We start from the raw sequence: 18,375 nt of genomic DNA, 5'->3' as shown, positions 1-18,375 counted from the left end.
TTCTACCTGTTTTGCTTAAGTGATCCATTAATGCAACTGTACAAACCTTTCCATTAGACAAGCAGGAATTGATACAAATCAATTCCTCTTGCTACTACTTCTTTCTGTGGGTAGAGAAATTCCTTTTCAGGTCTATAAATACATATGAATTTTACCTCTCGAAAGAGGTTTCTTCTACTTAGTCATAGAACACCAAGTCATGTTTCATAAGTGCAGTGAAGCAAGATACAGTAAATTCTGATGTTTTGCTGCGCATTCTAACACCTTTGTTCACAGTGCTAGCAATACCTATGTCTTGAAAAGAAAATCTAAGCAAACAGCATTGCAGAAAACTACTTGTGTTAACTTTGTAAAGACACAGCAATCACAAGGTAGAACACAGCTTACCTTTCGTTTCAGAACACTGAGTTTTTCAACTACTCCATCCAGGAGACTAACAACTGAATCCACAGCAGGACAACTGCTCAGCGTCTTCTCCAGCTCTGCCACCACCATTGTAACGTGGCTGGTCTCCCGGTCAATGTTTTTCTGTGCAGCTCGAAACCGTTTGTTCAGTGTTTCATACGGCACCTAAAGAAATACCAAGTCATTATAACTTCTGTATTAAAATGTCAGGGCTTCTAGGAGTTTAGAGACTGCTCATTTCATCTGATGCAGTCAGGACACCTCTGAGGTTGCAGGATACCAGTGGTCATTAATCAAACTTGAGTTCTTGTATCAAAGTCCTTATTTAAGCCCTCTCAGCAAGGAGAGAGCACTTCAAAGATAATGAAAAACCAAGCACTGACAGGAAATAAAAGGTGGTAGATCCTTTTCTGTTACAGATTTTACCTATCCTGCTTTGACTGTAGGATGCTGGATGCATCTGATGGAAATGGTTCAGAGGGAACAGGAAGCCAAGACAAATGTTTATCCAACAAAGGAAAGCAACAAGTTCACTACAACTAGGAGATCACACTTCAGAACATGGCTTTTTAAGTTTACATTTATTTGTTTCAGGAGTTCATAAAAAGACAAAGTTAACTGAGAAAGCACAGATAATACACACCAGCTACTGAAATATTTATACACAGTACACCATAGTTATTCAGGAAATCTAATAGGTCTCCTACTTACTTCTGCCAATGAAGGACTACTTATTAATATTAATTCCAGTAGGACTATAACAAGTGCCAAAATAAACTCCATGGAAGCTTTCTTAGTGAAAAAAAAAAAAAAGGAAACCAACCCCTGTATAATTAATTTAGTTAAAATCCTCTAAGGCTCCATTCCTCAGCTTGGAGACTAACCAGTCTTGAAGGTCTCCTGTCCCACTTGTCCCATGCCTTTATGGGACAACCACATCAAAACCGCTACTGATGGCTGTTAGGGACACATATGGGAGCAGTCTATAGCCTGGTTGTACTTTAAGGTAACTGCCTGATTTGGGGAAAGCTGACAGTAAATACTGAGCTGCTCCCATCATTTTTCATCCACTGAAGTAACAGAATGAGTAATCCAGACAGGAAGTTCTATTACTTAACAGAAACAGGAATTTTAGAACTAAAACTATTCCAGTGTTATACACTTAATTCACCTATATCTGTTATCTTGAAAAAGTCCACCAGAGGTTCTGTCAGACAGTTATGATAATCTTGATTGGTTTTTCATTAATCAGAGGTATCATTTAGCTAGCAATCACATTACACATATTAAAGGTAAAACAGGAAATGCAAATCAGTGCTGTTTAGTACCACATATATGTTTGATTACAAATCTTTCAAGTATAGCACTTCTAATCAATTACATCAAGATTGCCTCCATTTTCTTCCTTCTAATCACTGGCATACAAGAAAGTGTCCCCAGGGTCCACTCTCCTTTTAGACTCTATTAGGAGAGAGGTTACTACTAGAGATGCACTTCGAAACAGTTACACTCAAAGTAAGGAAGATCAGCCAAAGATTCATAGGATCAAGTACTTGCTTTCCAAGACTGTGTATAACCCACAATAGATTGTTCTTATTTGTAGCAGAAGTACAATACAAGCATTCTCCTGATAAGATATAAAAAGGCTCCTCTTCCTCTCAGAAACACTGAAGTGATCTTTTTAATGTTTTTTGGCATCACAGACTAAGACCTAATCAAATGACGGAAGAAGCCTCTACCACAGGAAGTATCACAATAGACCAATTATTTTCTTCATATATCCTTCCCTAAAATCACAGCACAAGTCCTGCAACTCAAACCACATAAATCATCACAATATGCGAGTCTTCAATACCTACTTAATTGTCCATATAACCATCTTTTATTCTATCTTTAGCTCTTATTTGCCTTCATTTCCTCATAATGATGAAAGGTTTTAAAGCCCATAGACAGAACAGGTGTTGAGGGAAAGAGGGGGCATTATTTTGAACATGGAAGCCTATTTCCACCTCCAAGACTTGATGCCAGACAGCATCAAGACAACTTCTTCCCTTTTTCTCCACTGCATTTTTCTTACTGTTCATCAAAAAGTAAGTTTCCTTCAGCTACTCGCATCTACTGAATTTTAACTTCTACAGGTACTTTGCAAAGCAGCTTTCCATGGCACACTGAAAAGCTACATCAGTCAGGACTTTCACAGCTATTACTGATTTGAGGTATCTGTTTGACTGCAAAAAGTAGCTTTGTTCAATTTTGAGCAGTCAGCTGAACTGAGCACAGATCCAGTCAGTTTGAAAAAAAAAAAAATCATCTAGGTTTAATCTCCTTTTCCTTGTAGTTTCTTATCTGCACATAAGAGCAATAACAGTTCCCGTTTCTCATGCTCTGTCTCTTTAGCGAGCAAGTTTCTGGCACAGGCTGTGTTCATACGACATTTAGAACAATTGCACTTTCAGTTTCAACTGGCATCATTATATAGCATTTCTAATGTGTTTAGGTGCAATAGGTTTGAATCTTGTTTTATCTTTCTTTTTCCCTACTCCAGAAAAACATGTGAATATCCTGTGTGGAAGGGACTAGTAGTTGGTTTACTATATACTTTGAAAGCAAATACAAATAAATATATTACAACTGAAACTGCCAGTAAGTTTTTCATAATCTGCACAGGAACTTGTTTCTTACTACAGAGCTATACTATAAATTATATCCAGGTACAGCTTTCACGCTTACTTTACAGGACTAGATCCTACAAGTGCCAAAATTTAGAACATTCCTTACTGAGAAAGCATCTTATCTCAACTCTGCATCTTGAGCAGCTGGCTCTTTTGTTACTAATACAGCTCCTGTGCTCCAAGAGACACTGTTTCCCAGCATTAGTTTGATTTACTGCAGAACTCTTCAGGCACTGTACCATTAAGTTGATTTTTTTTCCTCTAACAAGGAAAGTAAATGGAAGGAGAACAGAAAACAAAGCTCTAGAAGATGTAATGCTAAAAATTCTTAATTATGGTTCACTTTAATTTTCAGGTACCACAGTTATAAAATAGCAAACACCAAACATTTTGGACTAAGAGACAGCTGCCACAAGCCTATTAGACACTTTCCACTTTATCTTACCGCCAGTGACATCTCTGTAACCAGATTTGGATTACATGCTTACTCTTTAGGGGCAAGAGTGACCTGCAGAATTCAGCCTGGGGAAGCATTACCTTAAGCTGCTAAATAGTGACAAAAATTGAAATAAAGCAGCAAGGATCAACCAGAATGTATTGTGTAGAAGCACAATACCAACTTGTTCTATCCACTCGAGCTTGAAAACCACACCTCAGTTGGCTCATACCATGAGCACACAAGAAAACATAAAGGAGAGATGTAAAATAGTGAGCAGCATGTTTAAATCCAGTGTCACTAAACAGATTCTGCTGCTTTTGTTCATCAGCTGCTGAAACAGGATTCAACTTAACCATGTACTAAACCAGGTCAACCTTAAACCTAAGGAAAAGGAATCTGACTTATGTTAGAACAGCACATAAGAGGTGAGCAGAGCTAAGAATGTCAGAAGACAGTTTTTTAGCTCACACTTAGGACTTCAACTGTGATGCTATCTGGCCTTCAGCCCAAAGACACTGCTCTTCCAGCCCAGGAAAGTGAATAAGCTATGAAGGCAACACTAACTAGGTCTAAAACCACAAAGTAGCTAAAACTGCTCAAGTTGTGCAACTGCAGGTAACATTTCTTTCAATATGTCACAGCAAAATTAACTTGAAATATCCTTGTATACATAGTGAATTTAATAATGATACTAAATATATTCCCTTCAACATAAATTTTCCAGTAAGCCATTAATTTACTGATACCAATTACTTAATCTTTCTGAATTCATATTAAAACTAGAAAGAAACATCAAGTGCTTGCATATATTCTATCCTGATGGTTTGCAAACTGTATATGCATCCCAGGTGTTTCTTATAGATCTGTAAAAAAATTACAGAAATAAATTTAAGTCAGTCAAGAATTCTACAATGCATACCTACCTTGGTTTTCACCTTCAATACCAACATTTTAATGAGATTCTTAAGTTTTATCTTCTTCTTAAGGATTTTAAAGTGTATCTATGTGTACACACTTATGTACATCCATAAATCAAATATACAGAAACAGAGAGAAATCTGCTGTAAAAAAGCATGCCTGAGAACACACCTTTAACAACACAGAAAGGGAGAGCTGAATGCAAGTCATTTCTCCCTGCATAGAAGCTCATTAATTGTAGTGATGAGAACTTAAAAAACCCTGCTACTTCAATGGTATTTATGTTGGAGGGAGCCAGACTGGAATTCTTATGCTGGTTTTGGTTCCTTGAATTCCACTAAGCAGCTTAATGGCATCTCAAGAATGCAGCAAAGTTTCAGCTTCAACACATACTTGTAGCTTCCATGACAGACACGGTCACTCACTCAGCACTTGGGGTTTCTGAACTAAGTAAAGACACACACTGCTGAAGGGCACTGTGCCTGGGAGAAAGTACGAGGTAACAGGAGAAATATGAATAGTGGCAAGATATTCTTCACAAAGGCGCTATAGTCCTTCAGCCATAATGGAGGAAAAGCATTCTGAGTCACAGCTAGAAATCCAGCACTTGTTACCATCATGGCCAACATACACATCCACTTTATTCAACTGGAGTTTAGACTCATTTGTAATTACAAGGGCTTCATAGACAGATGAGCAGCATAAGGAAGATGAAAAGCATCTACAGAATTGAGTTTGTGACCTAGCAACAAAGGACAACAGAAAGTCCCATGTCTAAATGCTGTCTTTGTCTTTACTATTAAAGTCTTCTCCTAAGCCTTCCTGATGAGCAATTGAGTCTGGAAAGAGACACACTATTTGCACGAGAACTCTAAAGCACGCTGAAGACATATAGGTACATGGGACCAGAAAACAACAAGTCACACTGTTTCCCACAGCACCACTGTAGCCAAACTGGGAATATATGGACTGAATGGCTGGAATACAACATGGGTTAGGGACTGATGGAACAGCCATGCTCAAAAAAATACTGGTTGGTGGTTTAAAAGCTACCCAGTGGCCAATTACAAGCACTGCCTGATTCCTGAGGAATGTTATCAGCTTTAACATACACATCTTCTCCAACCATCTGCACTATGGAACAGAATATGCAATCAATAAGCTCACAGAGGACAACGCATCAGTGGAGTGCTTGATAATGCTGGGTGGCAGAGCTGCCATTCAGAAACACACCAAGAACTTCATGAAATGCAATCAAGGCAAAAACCAGATCCCTGCACCTGGCACAAAAGTACCCATCCATTAGCACAGGCTGTGGAATAACTGGCTAGGACTACTTCTGCAGAAAAAGATGTAGGGGTTCTGATGGACAATAGGTTAGACACAAATCAGCAAGACTCTTGTGGCAATGAAAGTTAATCTCACATACCAGGCTGCATTAGTGAGCTTAGAGGCAGTGGGCTGAGAGGAGTGATTGTTCTCTATGCTCAGCACTCACACTCATCTGGAATACTGAATCTGGTTTTCAGGTCACTTCCCCTGCCCACCAAAGAAGAGATGTTGACAAACTGGAAAGAGTCCAGAAGGCTGTCACCACAACGGCTGAGGAGAGCAAATCCAAAGGAGAGGCTGAGGGGGGGCAGGCTTACAGAAGAGAAGGCTACATAGAGTTGGGAGTGGCACAATCTGATAGAAGTCTTCCACTACTTAAAGGTGAAGGTTATAGGCAAGAACCAGCCAGACTTTTCTCAGAGTTACAGAGCAAAAAAGTAAGGAGACAGAGATGGCAACTGACATCAGCAAAGAAAATGCCAGCTGGACATAAGGAAAATATATTCTAATCAGGAAGGCTGGTAAACACTGGAACATCAGCCCAGAAAGGTGGTGGAATCTTCACTCTTGGAAACTTTCAGAACTAGGCAGAACTCTGAGCAACTCAGATTAGCTTTGAAGTTAGCCCAGCTTCAAGCAGAAAGCTGGACTACAGCGTCTGCAGAAGTCCTTCCTTACTTTAATTTTAGTAATTCATCTAGAAAGAGGCTGGATCAGAGATCTCCACTGCTAATTTTGACACCAAATTCATCTCCATATGAAAATACTAGCCACCATAGCAAGACAAGAAGTCCCTCTTTTGTCACTATCCTTTATCTGAAACCACCCAGAAAGATGACAACACTTGAAGAAAGGCAAAACCAACGTTAATAATCCCAAATAGTCTTTTTGGACTTCTTGAGCTAGAGATAAGAATTCTATACACCACAGGTGTTTCTCATCCATGAACTCTACTGATTGCTGTTTACCTATAGAGTTTCAGCACTGCAGAATCCTGTGGTGAGACATTTCACAGCCTCACACATTATGGGAGGAAACTCTCCTTAGTTTTGACTTGTCAACTGCTGACCTAATTTGAAACCCTTTATGTTCTTGTTTTGGAAGCAAAAGAGGGAATATTCATTTTCTCCTGTGCCTCTCATGTCTCTTAAGACTGAAGAGGCTCTTTCTCAACCATTCTTTAAAGACAGCCATTCCAGCTCTCTTACGATACTTGCCCTTCTGTAGACATTTTCCAGTTCTGCTACATGCTTCAGCAGGATGAGGGAAGGGAAAAAATAAGGGTAACTCGTATTACTTGGGAGAAGAAACCACTGTGGATTTTCATTGCTACATAATGAGGCTCTCCATTCTTCCCCTTCATCCTAAGTTTGTCAAATTAACCCAGTCATTCCCAGAAAATATTCACTATAGCCCCAAAGATCCCACTGAGCAATGATGATCATTTCCAACTCTGCTATCTGTATAAAATTAGGATTGTTTCTTCTTTTCACCATACCCAAGAACTGTATCACACTATACTTGTCAATATCTAATTTCATCTCTTTTAATACCCAGTCTCTCATTTTTCTCTAATGTTTCACACTTGAGTTATATCTGCAATACCTTGATTATCTTAGTAGCATCAAGGAAAGTAGATCATCTCAGGACTCACTATCTCCTCCAGGCTGTACAAACACCTGAATATCAGCAGTACTGGCAGACACCAGCACAACGCTAATACTAACCTTCTTCCATTACTGAGGTCAGCTACCAAATCTTGATGCTTGTTTCTTACCTTGCCTTGTTACCCACCCACATAAGGACTTCTGTCTTCTGGTAAGGGATATCTCAGAAAATCCATTCAGTAACACCAATAAGCTATGAACTAAATCCACCACCACTTTTTTTCCCTCAACACTCTTTGTATGGCACGACTTTTTAGAAGTCATGCTAACTGATGCACATTATTTCCTATTCCCTAGTCAGGACAGTAATACTGTACTATCTTATTGATAATAAGCCATTGATTGGGAGGGAAAAAAAAATCAACTGCATGCATTAAGAATCTCACAAAAATTCTACTTAAGTAGAGGCACTGAAACAGTCTTCTACTTTGCCTTTCTTCCACAGCTATCAAAACAAATTTTCAGACTACTTCGGCATTTGTCAGAGAGAGGACTGGACTTGGGAAAAATAGATGTTTCCCTGAACCAAATAAACTTATTTTACATCCTGCATTTCTGCTCCTTTAGAGGTGGAGTACTTTGGGCCAAAGTGTGATGGCTACTACACGAAACTTCAAATACCAGCCTGATGTTTCCTGTCAGTTTCCGTGACTGGCACATAGTTACACTGAAAGACTGAATTGCATATTTATTTCACAATTAAAATGTCTGTGAAAAACATAAGCCATTAACCTCCCCCAAGGTCTAGCCTTACACTAGACCTTTATTTAGCACACCAGTTCTCAAACTGATTTAGTCACATCCTACAACATCAACTGCATTGCTTCTTCACTTCTGCAGATTCAAGCCTAAAGCATCCCAAATAAAACCAGAAACTAAAACCTAAACAACCTCTTTCAGACCACAACATTAATCAAAAAGAGTTTCTCCTCCACAGTGACTACATATAAAAAGCATTCAGATGCAGCAGAAAGAGAGTAAAAACCAGTTTGTATGGCTATCATTTTGTTGCTGGAAATGATAGATTAAGAGTGATACTTCAAAAGTCATCACAATTGAAGCCAGAATTATTTAGTGGTGAAAGCAAAACCATGAATCATTTCCCAGCCTCCTGTTAACAGGAATTTTCAAAGGGTTATTTTTCTGAAAACTGATTTTCACTGAAAACAGTACAGACAACAGAAACAATCATCTCTTACATAGGTTTGCAGTTCTGGAAAACAAAATCCAATTTCTTCCTGTAACTAGGAGAAAGAAGTTCATCATGTCTAACTTCTCACAGAAAGACACCTGAGCCTCATAGTCCACATGCCACCACTTCAATTTTGACCAAGCCTCCCTGTGTCACCACCATTTCCCCAAAATCCCATCCGAGACTTCCTTACAGGAGGTGTGGCAAAGCTGTCAACTTCTATTCCTGTGAAGTTGTGGCTGCCCCATCCCTGGCAGTGTTCAAGGCCAGGTTGGACAGGGTTTGGAGCAACCTGCTCTAGTGGAAGGTGTCCCTGCCCATGGCAGGGGGTTGGAACTGGATGAGCTTAAGGTCTCTTGCAAACCAAACCAGTCTGTGTGAGTCTGTGAACTTGACAGCAGTACTAACTCATATGCAGGGAAGTTTTAGCTACGTATCCTGACTTTACTGACGTCTGTGTGAATCATCCTTTAATGTTACAGTCTCCCAGCCAAAAGCAACTCCTTCCCATAATAAAGAGTGCATTTGCATTTATTTTAACAAATACCTACATCATGTATCTCTTCAAATGAACCGAATCACGGGCAGGAGGGAATCTGAAATGGATCTTTAAAAAAATCTTTTCAGGTACATGAAGTGAGGTAACTCTAACTACTGAGAAGAATTAAAAAAAAAAGAAGGTTCAAGGAAAATAAATTAAGAGAGTCCTACCAGATTAAGTGGGGAGAACCGTTACAGAACTATGCCCTCCTTTCAATGGTGAGAAAAATGATGTGCTTCCTCTCCTCAATTGTGTTAACTTATAATACCTGAAAAGCACCAGAGATTCGCATGAATCTACAGGTCTCCAAGATAATTCAGTTGAAGACTTTGAGGATAAATAAGCCTTTTCAAATGCCATATATTGTATCCTTATACAAAATTAAGCCCAGCCACAGACAGGTAAGGAAAAGAAAGTGAGAAATACAGTGATGCTTCTGCCTTTGATAAAAACAGAAGCAAAGACAACTTAGTTATACTTTATGCAAAACGAAAGAGGAAGTATGAGAACATGGAAGAAAAATTAAGCATCTCCTAAATAGTTTTAGTAAACAGTGTCAAGAGAAAAGGTAAACACAACAAGAAGCACCTTCGAGCACTAAGATGTTTCCTTGAGACTAAACTGGATCACCATGATCACCTTCAATGAAACAGAAGAGGACATGTTACACAAGATGCCATTTGAAAAGCGAGGCAGAGTACAATAAACAGTTGCAAATCTGCCCCTCAAATCAATAACAATTAAGCATTTCCATATTGAAATTTTGTACTTTTATATACTATTTCTTCCTCTGTAATTCTTGGATTATTTCAGAACTGAGTCAGCATCATTATTTGTCAATGAACTCATCCAAAAATGTAAGTTGTGTCACCACTTATTCACAGAATGAATTCTTATGATGGTTGGCTCTTATCAATCCCTTGAATTAGCATTATTTTTCCATGTTCTAGACAAAACCAGAAAAGGAAAAGAAAGTTAAAAGAAAGGAGAAGTATCATATTTCAGGGATAAGAGGCTAGATTTAGGTTTAATTAAGTGCAACTATTAATACAAACTCTTGAAAAGAAACAGATCAAACCAGAAAATTTTATAAGCCTAAGTACAGTTGCAAGATCATTTCGACTTAAAATCAGTTCATTTTAAAAACAGTTTCAATGTAGCTTCCCTTAGTTAAAATCAAGTCAGTTTTACAACTTAGGAAGACAATACTGCACATTGTAGAGCAGCTGTGTCTGGAAAGAAAATAGCAGTATAATATTCAAAGCTGCTACTTCAATACAGGAGAGAATTAGCAGCAAAAACTCCTGGACTGTCCATCTGCCACACACATACTTACTCAACAGAAGTAACTATAATCCTTCCAAATGTTATCCTTTTACACAAACTGCTAGTAACTTCTTACTGAATACGTTATGAACTTTTGAACAAGGCTTCCAACTACAGAATTAAGTGCTTTACAAAGCCATTTTACAGTTATATGAAGTTCTCTTGCATCCCTATTATAAGCAAATGGAAAGCCATTTTAGAGTCCTGGCTAGAGCCACACTGGGGACATCAGAGACCAGGCATTTTGTATACACTTGCTTACAGCTGCCACCTTGGACTTATGCCTCAGAAGAAATTTCTTCACTCTTCTTTTAGTAGAAATATGAGAGTACTAATAAAAACCTTAACATTCCTCCCTATCCAGAGCAGCGGTCAAGTTGCTAAGCTAAGGTCACACAGCAGGTTTGTGCCTTGAGCAAGTCCATTTGTTTTGATCATTCTTTCTTCTCCAAATATTTGTTCATTTTAATCACAGTATCACCTCTTCCATTTAAAGAGGTTACCGTCCTCCTGTGTGTTTGCACAGTTCAGACACTATGATACTGGCTGGAGCCTTTAGGCTTGAGATCCCATTTCCAATCAGATCACTCCCAAAATAATTTATTCCAGCTAAAATAACAGCACTCCTCCTAAAACAAATAATTAAGGATTATTGATTCAGCAGACCTGTATCAGAATATATGGATGACCAAAGTTCTACTCAAGATATCTGTTTTTCTTTAGTTCTTACAATTGAAGGTAATCAGTAAAGCACTGAAAAAAGCTCAGGTGAATCAGAAGTACACTGTAAAGCAGTTAAATTACTGGCTAACAAAATAAAGATATCTTTACAAAAAATTGCCTTATTTAAATAAGCAGTAATAGACTGTAAGGGACTAAGTAATATGGCATATTTCATATTCGGAGTTAGAAAATACTTCTTATATAGTGCATCTTCAGGCTGCAAGCGATGGGAGGCCAAGTGTATAATGAAGGCAGTTTAAGTTTACAAGGACTGTTAAAATTTGCCAGCATGCCCTTCTAGCAAATATCTATCTGCCAAAACAGTACTTTCCTAAATCAGTGGACCCCAAAGGCACACTATTATGCTGATTCGTATAGGAACTACTGCACTGAAAAAACATGGGAAGAGGTTTAGAGAGAGAAAAATTGACACTGGGTGGTCCATGTCATCTAGTAGGATCCAATCCTATAACACAGAGCTATGAAGCATTTTCCTCCTATTACTATATCTAGCAAAGGTTTGAAGCTCATCTTTCCTCATGTTTCCCAGCCCTTGAAAAACACTCACTACGCAAAGAACCTAAGATTTCAGATATTCTTGCTTTATGTCAACATTTAAAGACCCCACGTTAGCTACCATCCAAGCACATTATTTCTATACCACAAAACATACACAAACCAAATTCACAAGGGCACTGTCCTGTGAAAACACTACAAATCAAGTTTGCAACTGCAGCTGTGAATTGCAACATCAGATAAGTATTTGCTTTGAAGATACTAACAGAAAGTCTTCTGTAAAATGTTTGAGAGTATTTTCCTACAGGCACAATGGAATACTGATAATCAAGCAACATCTCTAGCTCATGGCTGCACTGTTACTTACTGCCTTTTCTTCCTTCATCAATCACTCCAAAATGTGTTTTATAGGGAGTGGAGCAGAGACCAATTCCCACAGGAGCCAGCTCCTACTTTAGCTGCTTTCCAATGTCAAACTTCTTCGGAAGTTCCCACATATCATATTTTTCTTATACCACAGTGGTGCCCAGAGCCCTGTGCAGAACAGCAGCAGCACAAAAGATGTCACACTTGTTTGCTGACATGCACAATGTGTCAAAACAGGAAGTGCATTATTCAGCAGCACATGAATGCTCGGTATGGACATTCAGTGCACACTCAGTTGAGTCAGAGCACTCAGCTGGAAGACTGATTTAGTGTGAGATACAAGTGTTCACACTGAGTTAGTACAGAGCTGACTATTACCATTATCCATGTTTAGCTTATCATGTCAACCTTTTACTTGAAGAGTGTTTTACATGTCAAGTAACAATCTAGAAGCGCCATATATGTTTTTTGTGCACTGATATACTGACAGTGCATTAGATGTTAGAAATTCTGTTACTTCTGTCCTCAAGCTCTGCCTGAACCACTTTCACTGAACAACTTTTGCTGTTGTATGTTCAAAGTTTTGACAAAAATACTATATGGCTCATAATATTAAAGTCCAAAGCTACGTTCAAAACCAACTTACAGTGAAGCATATAAAATGGGGGGGGGGGGGGGGAATAAAGCAGTGCAATCAATTATACAAAAAATTAATCCTGCACCTTTTCTACTTCTGGAAAAAGAAGTTGACCTGAGCTGTTTGACATCTTCATCAGTGACCTAGATAACGGGTCAGAGTGCACCTCCAAAGTTTGCAGATGATACGAAACTAGGAGGAGCTACTCATGCCAGATAGTTGCACTGCCATTTGTAGGCACCTCAACAGGCTGGAGAAGTGGACAAATGAGAACCTTGTGAAATTCAACAATGGGAAATGCCAAGTCCTACAGTTGGGAAGGAACAACCACATCCACCAGTATGTGCTGAAGACTAACAACCTAGAAAGCAGCTTTGCAGAATAAGACCTGGGGGTCCTGGTGGATAGGCTGCCCATGAGACAGTGACATGCCCTTCCACCAAAGAAGGCCAACAGCATATCTGGGAAAACCACAGCCAGCAGATGAAAGAAAATGATCTTTCCCCTCTACTCAGCACAAGTTAGACCCATCCAAAGTGCTGTGTCCAGTTCTCAGCCTCCAGAACAAAAGAAACATGGACGTACAGGAATAAGTGCCACAGAAGGCCACTGAGATAAGTAACAGAGTGAAGCATCTGACATATGACAGGCTGAGAGCACTGGGGTTGTTTAACTTTGAGAAGAAAAGGCTCAGAAGAAGTCACATCAATTTGTATAAATACCTAATGGGGGGGGAGTAAAGGAGATGCGGCCAGACTGCTCTCAGCAGTAACCAGTAGAAGGACAATGAGCAACGGGCATAAATTGAAATACAGAACATTCCATGTAAACAGAAGATTTGTTTTAAATATGATGACACTAGCAAGGATGGAGTCTCCATCCTGGAGATAATCAAGAACAGCCTGGACATGGCCCTGAGCAAGCTGCTCTAGCTGACCCTGAGGGGAGGCTATAAGACAAGGCTGTCTTCAGATAAGCTTTCTAACCTCAACTCCTCTGTGATTCCATAGACTCAGGATAGAAACACTTCATATGATTCTATTTTCCTCTCAATTTCCCTCTTTAACAACCAGGTAAGCAGGGCATTTACATGAGAAATCATTATTTTATTAAATCTGCTGCCACCATTTCCCCTGCCACAGCTGCCAGCAAGAGAAGCCAAACAGCAGCTCTGAGAAGGTGCTCAGGCATTCTGTGCTTCTACAGCTCTCCTTTTGATCGGCTGTTTTTGAAAGCAGCTGTAGTCCAGCTAGCCCTGAACTGTTTGCCAATGAACAGCCCAGATAAGAGTATTGTCACAAGTGACCATCCCTGCTTTCAGGCCTTCCACTTTCAGGGTCTTACTCCATACAGTTTGCTAGTTCAGTTTAATGATTATTCATACTTCTAACGATATGAATGAATTATCTGGCTTCCTGTCATCACCTGTTTATTAGTGTTTCAGCAAAGAACTACCGTAACAATGTTCGCATTCAGTCATTTTTAAGTTGTCAGCTTTCATGTTACATATTCTCAGATGAGACTAGCACAGCTCTCTTTTAGAAGGCTTTTTAATTAAAAAAGGGAAAACAACACTTTAAAGGAAGAATAGCTGGCAACCACTTGTCCTTGAGAAGGGACTGGATTGAGGGAAATATTCAAGTACTACTTTGTACATTTAAACAGCTTCCCTAAATGCAGCTGAACAAGTCTATTTACTTCCCCTGAGCTGAACTGTTAAGAATGGCGGAAGCATTTCCACTCCTGCAGCAACTACAGTTTAGCTATGGAAAAGGGATTCTCCTTTGCAGTTTCAAGCAATCTTTCACATGAAAGGCACTCTGTGGAACACACTGCAAATGTAGAGCTATTGCACAACTATTATCTAGTGATGTTGGCATGAGGAAGCTTGAGGGAGGAAACAGGAAGGATATAAATACAAGTCTACAATCTTTTACATTTTACTCACATCAGGGAAAATCACTAGCATCCAGAGCGCCAAGAGAACTATCTGAGCTACTGTGTTGGTGGACAAAATGAAGAAAAAAGTAGAAAGTCTATGGATTCATTTCTCACAGTGCTTGAATAAACTGGAAATGAAAACTCACAGAGGCTCAGTTCCTTGTAAACTTGTAGGCACCTGCCTCCTGATGAAGAAAATGGGATTTGATCTCAACTTACTTTGGTAGACTTTAGCCCTAGTGTTCGTTTCTCCCTGCTGCTTTTTCACCTCCACCACCAAAAATGTTTTGATATATGACTCACGGTTAAGAACATTTAAGAGGATACATTCAAAAGATCTGAGCAGACACTGTTCTGACAGGTTTTTTTAAACAATGAAAAATGCTATTAAAGGTTAAAGGAACAACCCAGAAGTTGAATGGGTGCTGGGAAGAAGCAATAAACATCACCTTTGCTAGGAAATGAAGAGTTTCAGTGCAAGGATGTCTCACCCTCTTACTATTTAGCTTCCCAACTTTAGAAACAACATTCCATTCTCTCATGTATATTTTTGTTGAGATTTTTCAGGGAAAAAGAATGCTTGTGGAAATAAAAGAATTAGTCCAAAATATTCTCTACCTTTTAAATGGCTGGCACTTTGACAACTCATCTTAAGACATACGCAGCAAAACAAAACCTCACTGATCTTCACTGCCAGTAATTTTTCAGGAATGCAACAAGCAAAGCTGTGATAACAACTGGAACACATCTAAAACGCAGTCTTAAAATGATCTTAACTTTAAATGCCTTCACAGTGTTCTGGCTGTGGAAAGTGCTAGAGTGCTCTTCACAGCTATTTTAAATTTTAAGATTGATGCTGTCAGCTGTAAAGTACTCCAAGATGAAAGAAAGAAGCCTTCAGAAGTAAAATGTCACATTTTGTCCTTCTGCTTCTTGGACCTAAGTAGAATGAAACTAGGAGACTGGAGAAGGAGGATGTTCAGAAGAACAACACAGCTAAGAAGCCTGCAAAACAAACACTGCAAAGAGCACACAATACTCAAAATATGTGAAAGTACGGCACGATCTTGGCACAGCAAAGTTTACTTTGCATAAACATCTTCTATAGATAAATGTTGATACGCCAACACGAGAGACGTTTAAATAGGCATTTTGCAACAGAGATCCTCCTCCTAGCTGCCTTCCAGTTATCGCTATTTATGTGGTAGACCTACTGCCTACACAAGACTTCAAACAAAGGTTTCCATTGATTCCTAGGCGCATCACCCTTCCAGTTGAACAGTTCTTAGAGGCGATGACCTTAACGCTCAGCATCGAGTCCTTCATTTGCTTCACAATACCTAGTTAAAGCCAAAGACCACCTATGCGGTCTTGGGAAACTACCATCCTCCAGTTAGACCCAGGACCTTAACGAACGCCCCATGCTTTTAAGAAGGTGTAAGTACTCCGCTTATTCGCCTCCACAGGCCTCCAGTCTTTCCTAATGCGTTTATCCCTCTTTATGTTTTAAGCTCATCTCCATCTTTGGGGGGACCAAGAAGCCAGGGAACCATATTCTACCACCACCTCCACTCCCTCCCTTTTCACACGTCTCCTAACAACGCCACGTAGATTCAGCTGATCATCTGGGATGAGCATTTAAAGCAACCCTCGGTCTTCCCGAGCCATCATCATCACTCACACGCCCCTACACCCTCTCTCCTCCAAGCCCGACTCCCCTCCTCACATCACCCCTCGCCACAAGGACCTCACTTCTCTCCCCGCTTTGACCAGCTCCTACAAGCCCTCAACGACCCTTTTTGTGTCCCCAGCGAGGCCGGGGGCCTCCCCTTTCACCTCAGGGCACGGAGACACCCGTGGAGAGCGGCTTATTCCAGGCACGTCCCTCTCCCTCAGCGGAGGGGGAGGGGAAGGGAGCAACCGTAGCGACAGAAGCCGAGACACCAAGCGGAGGAAAACACGGACGGGCGGGCAACTACGTGGTGGGAATCCCTCCCCACCCCAACCCCGGAGGCTCCTGAGGCGGGGAGCGGGACGGAAGGGGGGGAGGCTAAGGAAGACCGGCTTGCCAAACCCTCATCTCCCCCTTCAGCGCTGCTCCGACGGGACACTAACGGCTTTACCCTCCCTTCCTCCGTACCAGGGGAGGAGAAGGAGGCTTGGCACCCACCTTGAGAGTGGGATACTCCTGCACCTTCAAAGTCATTGAGAGCTGAGCAGCTGATTCCTGCACCGCCATCTTGGATTGGGCACCGACCTCCTCCCTCCTCCTCCCCCGCCCTCCCCCAGCCCGGACCGAGGGAGCTACCTACAGCGCGCGCGGCATGACGGGCAATAAACGGCTTCCTCCGCCCCATCCCTAATAGAGACGGGACGAACCAACGGCCGCGGCACGCCCCCTTTCCCCCCTCCCCGCCGGCATAGTGGTACGTTCCACGGGACAGTGATGGCGGAAGAGCAACAGCGGGGCGAGAGGCGCCAACCAATCAGAGCCGCCCTTTCGCACGGACCATTCGTGCGGGTTGAGTTTGAGAAGCCGCGCCTGATTGGGTAGTGCTGTGGGAATGGGCGGGGCCTCCTAAATGGGCGGACAAATCAAGTGGCGGGACGGCATTCAGGTAGGCGGGATTTTCGGGAGTTATGGACATCCAGCCAACCAATCGCGATAGAGAGAGCTTTCCCATCGCCCAATCAGAATCTCTCTCGCTCAGTAGGCGGGACCTAAAAGTAAATTTTGGTGGTGACGGCCGTTTTAACACCCCCCGAGGTGTCCGGAAAGGGGAGGGGCGGAGCGAGGGGCGGAGCCTGGTGGGAGCGTTTTGATGGGCAGCGTCTCCAGCCAATCCGATTGCTCCGCCTTGCTGACGGACAGAGAGCTGAGCGAATGAGTAGCAAGCCTGGGGAGGGTGGGCGGGGCAGCGGCAGCCCGGCGTGTGGCTGTGTGTATATTGGCCGGGGAGGGGAAGGGAGGGGGCCGCCCCTAGTAAGTTCCGTGGGGAGGAGAGAGTGAGTGAGAGTCAGTGAGGCGCAGGCGGCGGGAAGAGGTTTAAATAGCGGACACAGCGTGAGTCCCCTTTCCCTCAGCTCCCTCTCCCCGGTGCCGGGCTGCCCGCCCGCCCGCGCTCGCCGCCGCTCTCCCTCAACCGGGGCAGGCAGAGGCGCCCGGTGTCGCTTCCCTTCCCCAGCTCGCCGCGGAGCCGCCTGCCCTCCCTGCTGAGGGGGGGCGGCCCTCAGTCGCCTCACGCCGCGAAGGGGGGAGGCCGCGGCGGGTCCCGTTCCCGGGCGGCCCCGCACTAAGTTTACCCTGGTGAGGCGCGGGGCGGGAGCCGCTCCCTCCCTCCTCTCCTTCAGCAGCCGGGCCGGTCTCGCCTTCCCCGCGGGGCAGGGGGGTGGGGAGAGGAGGGGGGTTGGCTCTCTGCCGGCCGTTGAGGAGCGTGCCCGGCAGCCGGGTAGCTTGTCCCGCCGGCCCAGCGCCCGCCTCCCCTTCCGTGGCCGGGCGGGCGCGGCAGCCCTGCAGCTCCTTCGGGGAGTGGGGAGCAGACATGAACCCCCACCCCGCTGCCCTCGCTTCCCTGCTGGGCAGGGAGCTGCTGCCGCCCCCCGCGTTGATCACCCCCCGGTGCCGGCGAGCGCCACGGTTTTAGAGCAGCGGGGTGCAGTTCTGGGAGTTTCCTCTTGTTATTTCTTGTGTTGGTCGGAT

The 18,375-nt window shown here is 42.3% G+C and overlaps 1 protein-coding gene across 3 annotated transcripts in view; it reads right to left on the bottom strand.

The window, feature by feature from the left end:
* Nucleotides 1-16,994, bottom strand: part of MAEA (macrophage erythroblast attacher, E3 ubiquitin ligase) — a 50,314-nt gene extending 33,320 nt beyond the window's left edge. For 2 of the 3 annotated variants that reach the window (XM_080638948.1, XM_080638946.1), the window contains exons 1-2: nucleotides 16,846-16,944; nucleotides 388-570 (exon numbers count right to left, since the gene is read on the bottom strand). In XM_080638948.1, the coding sequence (XP_080495074.1) occupies nucleotides 388-570; nucleotides 16,846-16,914 (252 nt within the window). In that variant the 5' untranslated portion in view covers nucleotides 16,915-16,944. Of the gene's footprint in view, nucleotides 1-387; nucleotides 571-16,845; nucleotides 16,945-16,987 lie in introns of those variants that run through there. The other variant, XM_080638947.1, reaches the window with a different exon arrangement.
* Nucleotides 16,995-18,375: the final 1,381 nt, after the last annotated feature.

The sequence above is a fragment of the Psittacula echo genome (genome assembly GCF_963264785.1).
Source record: "Psittacula echo genome assembly, chromosome: 1".
Lineage (NCBI taxonomy): Eukaryota > Metazoa > Chordata > Aves > Psittaciformes > Psittacidae > Psittacula > Psittacula echo.
Note: the sequence above shows the minus strand (reverse complement) of the source record. Positions and strands in the feature narration are given on the sequence as shown.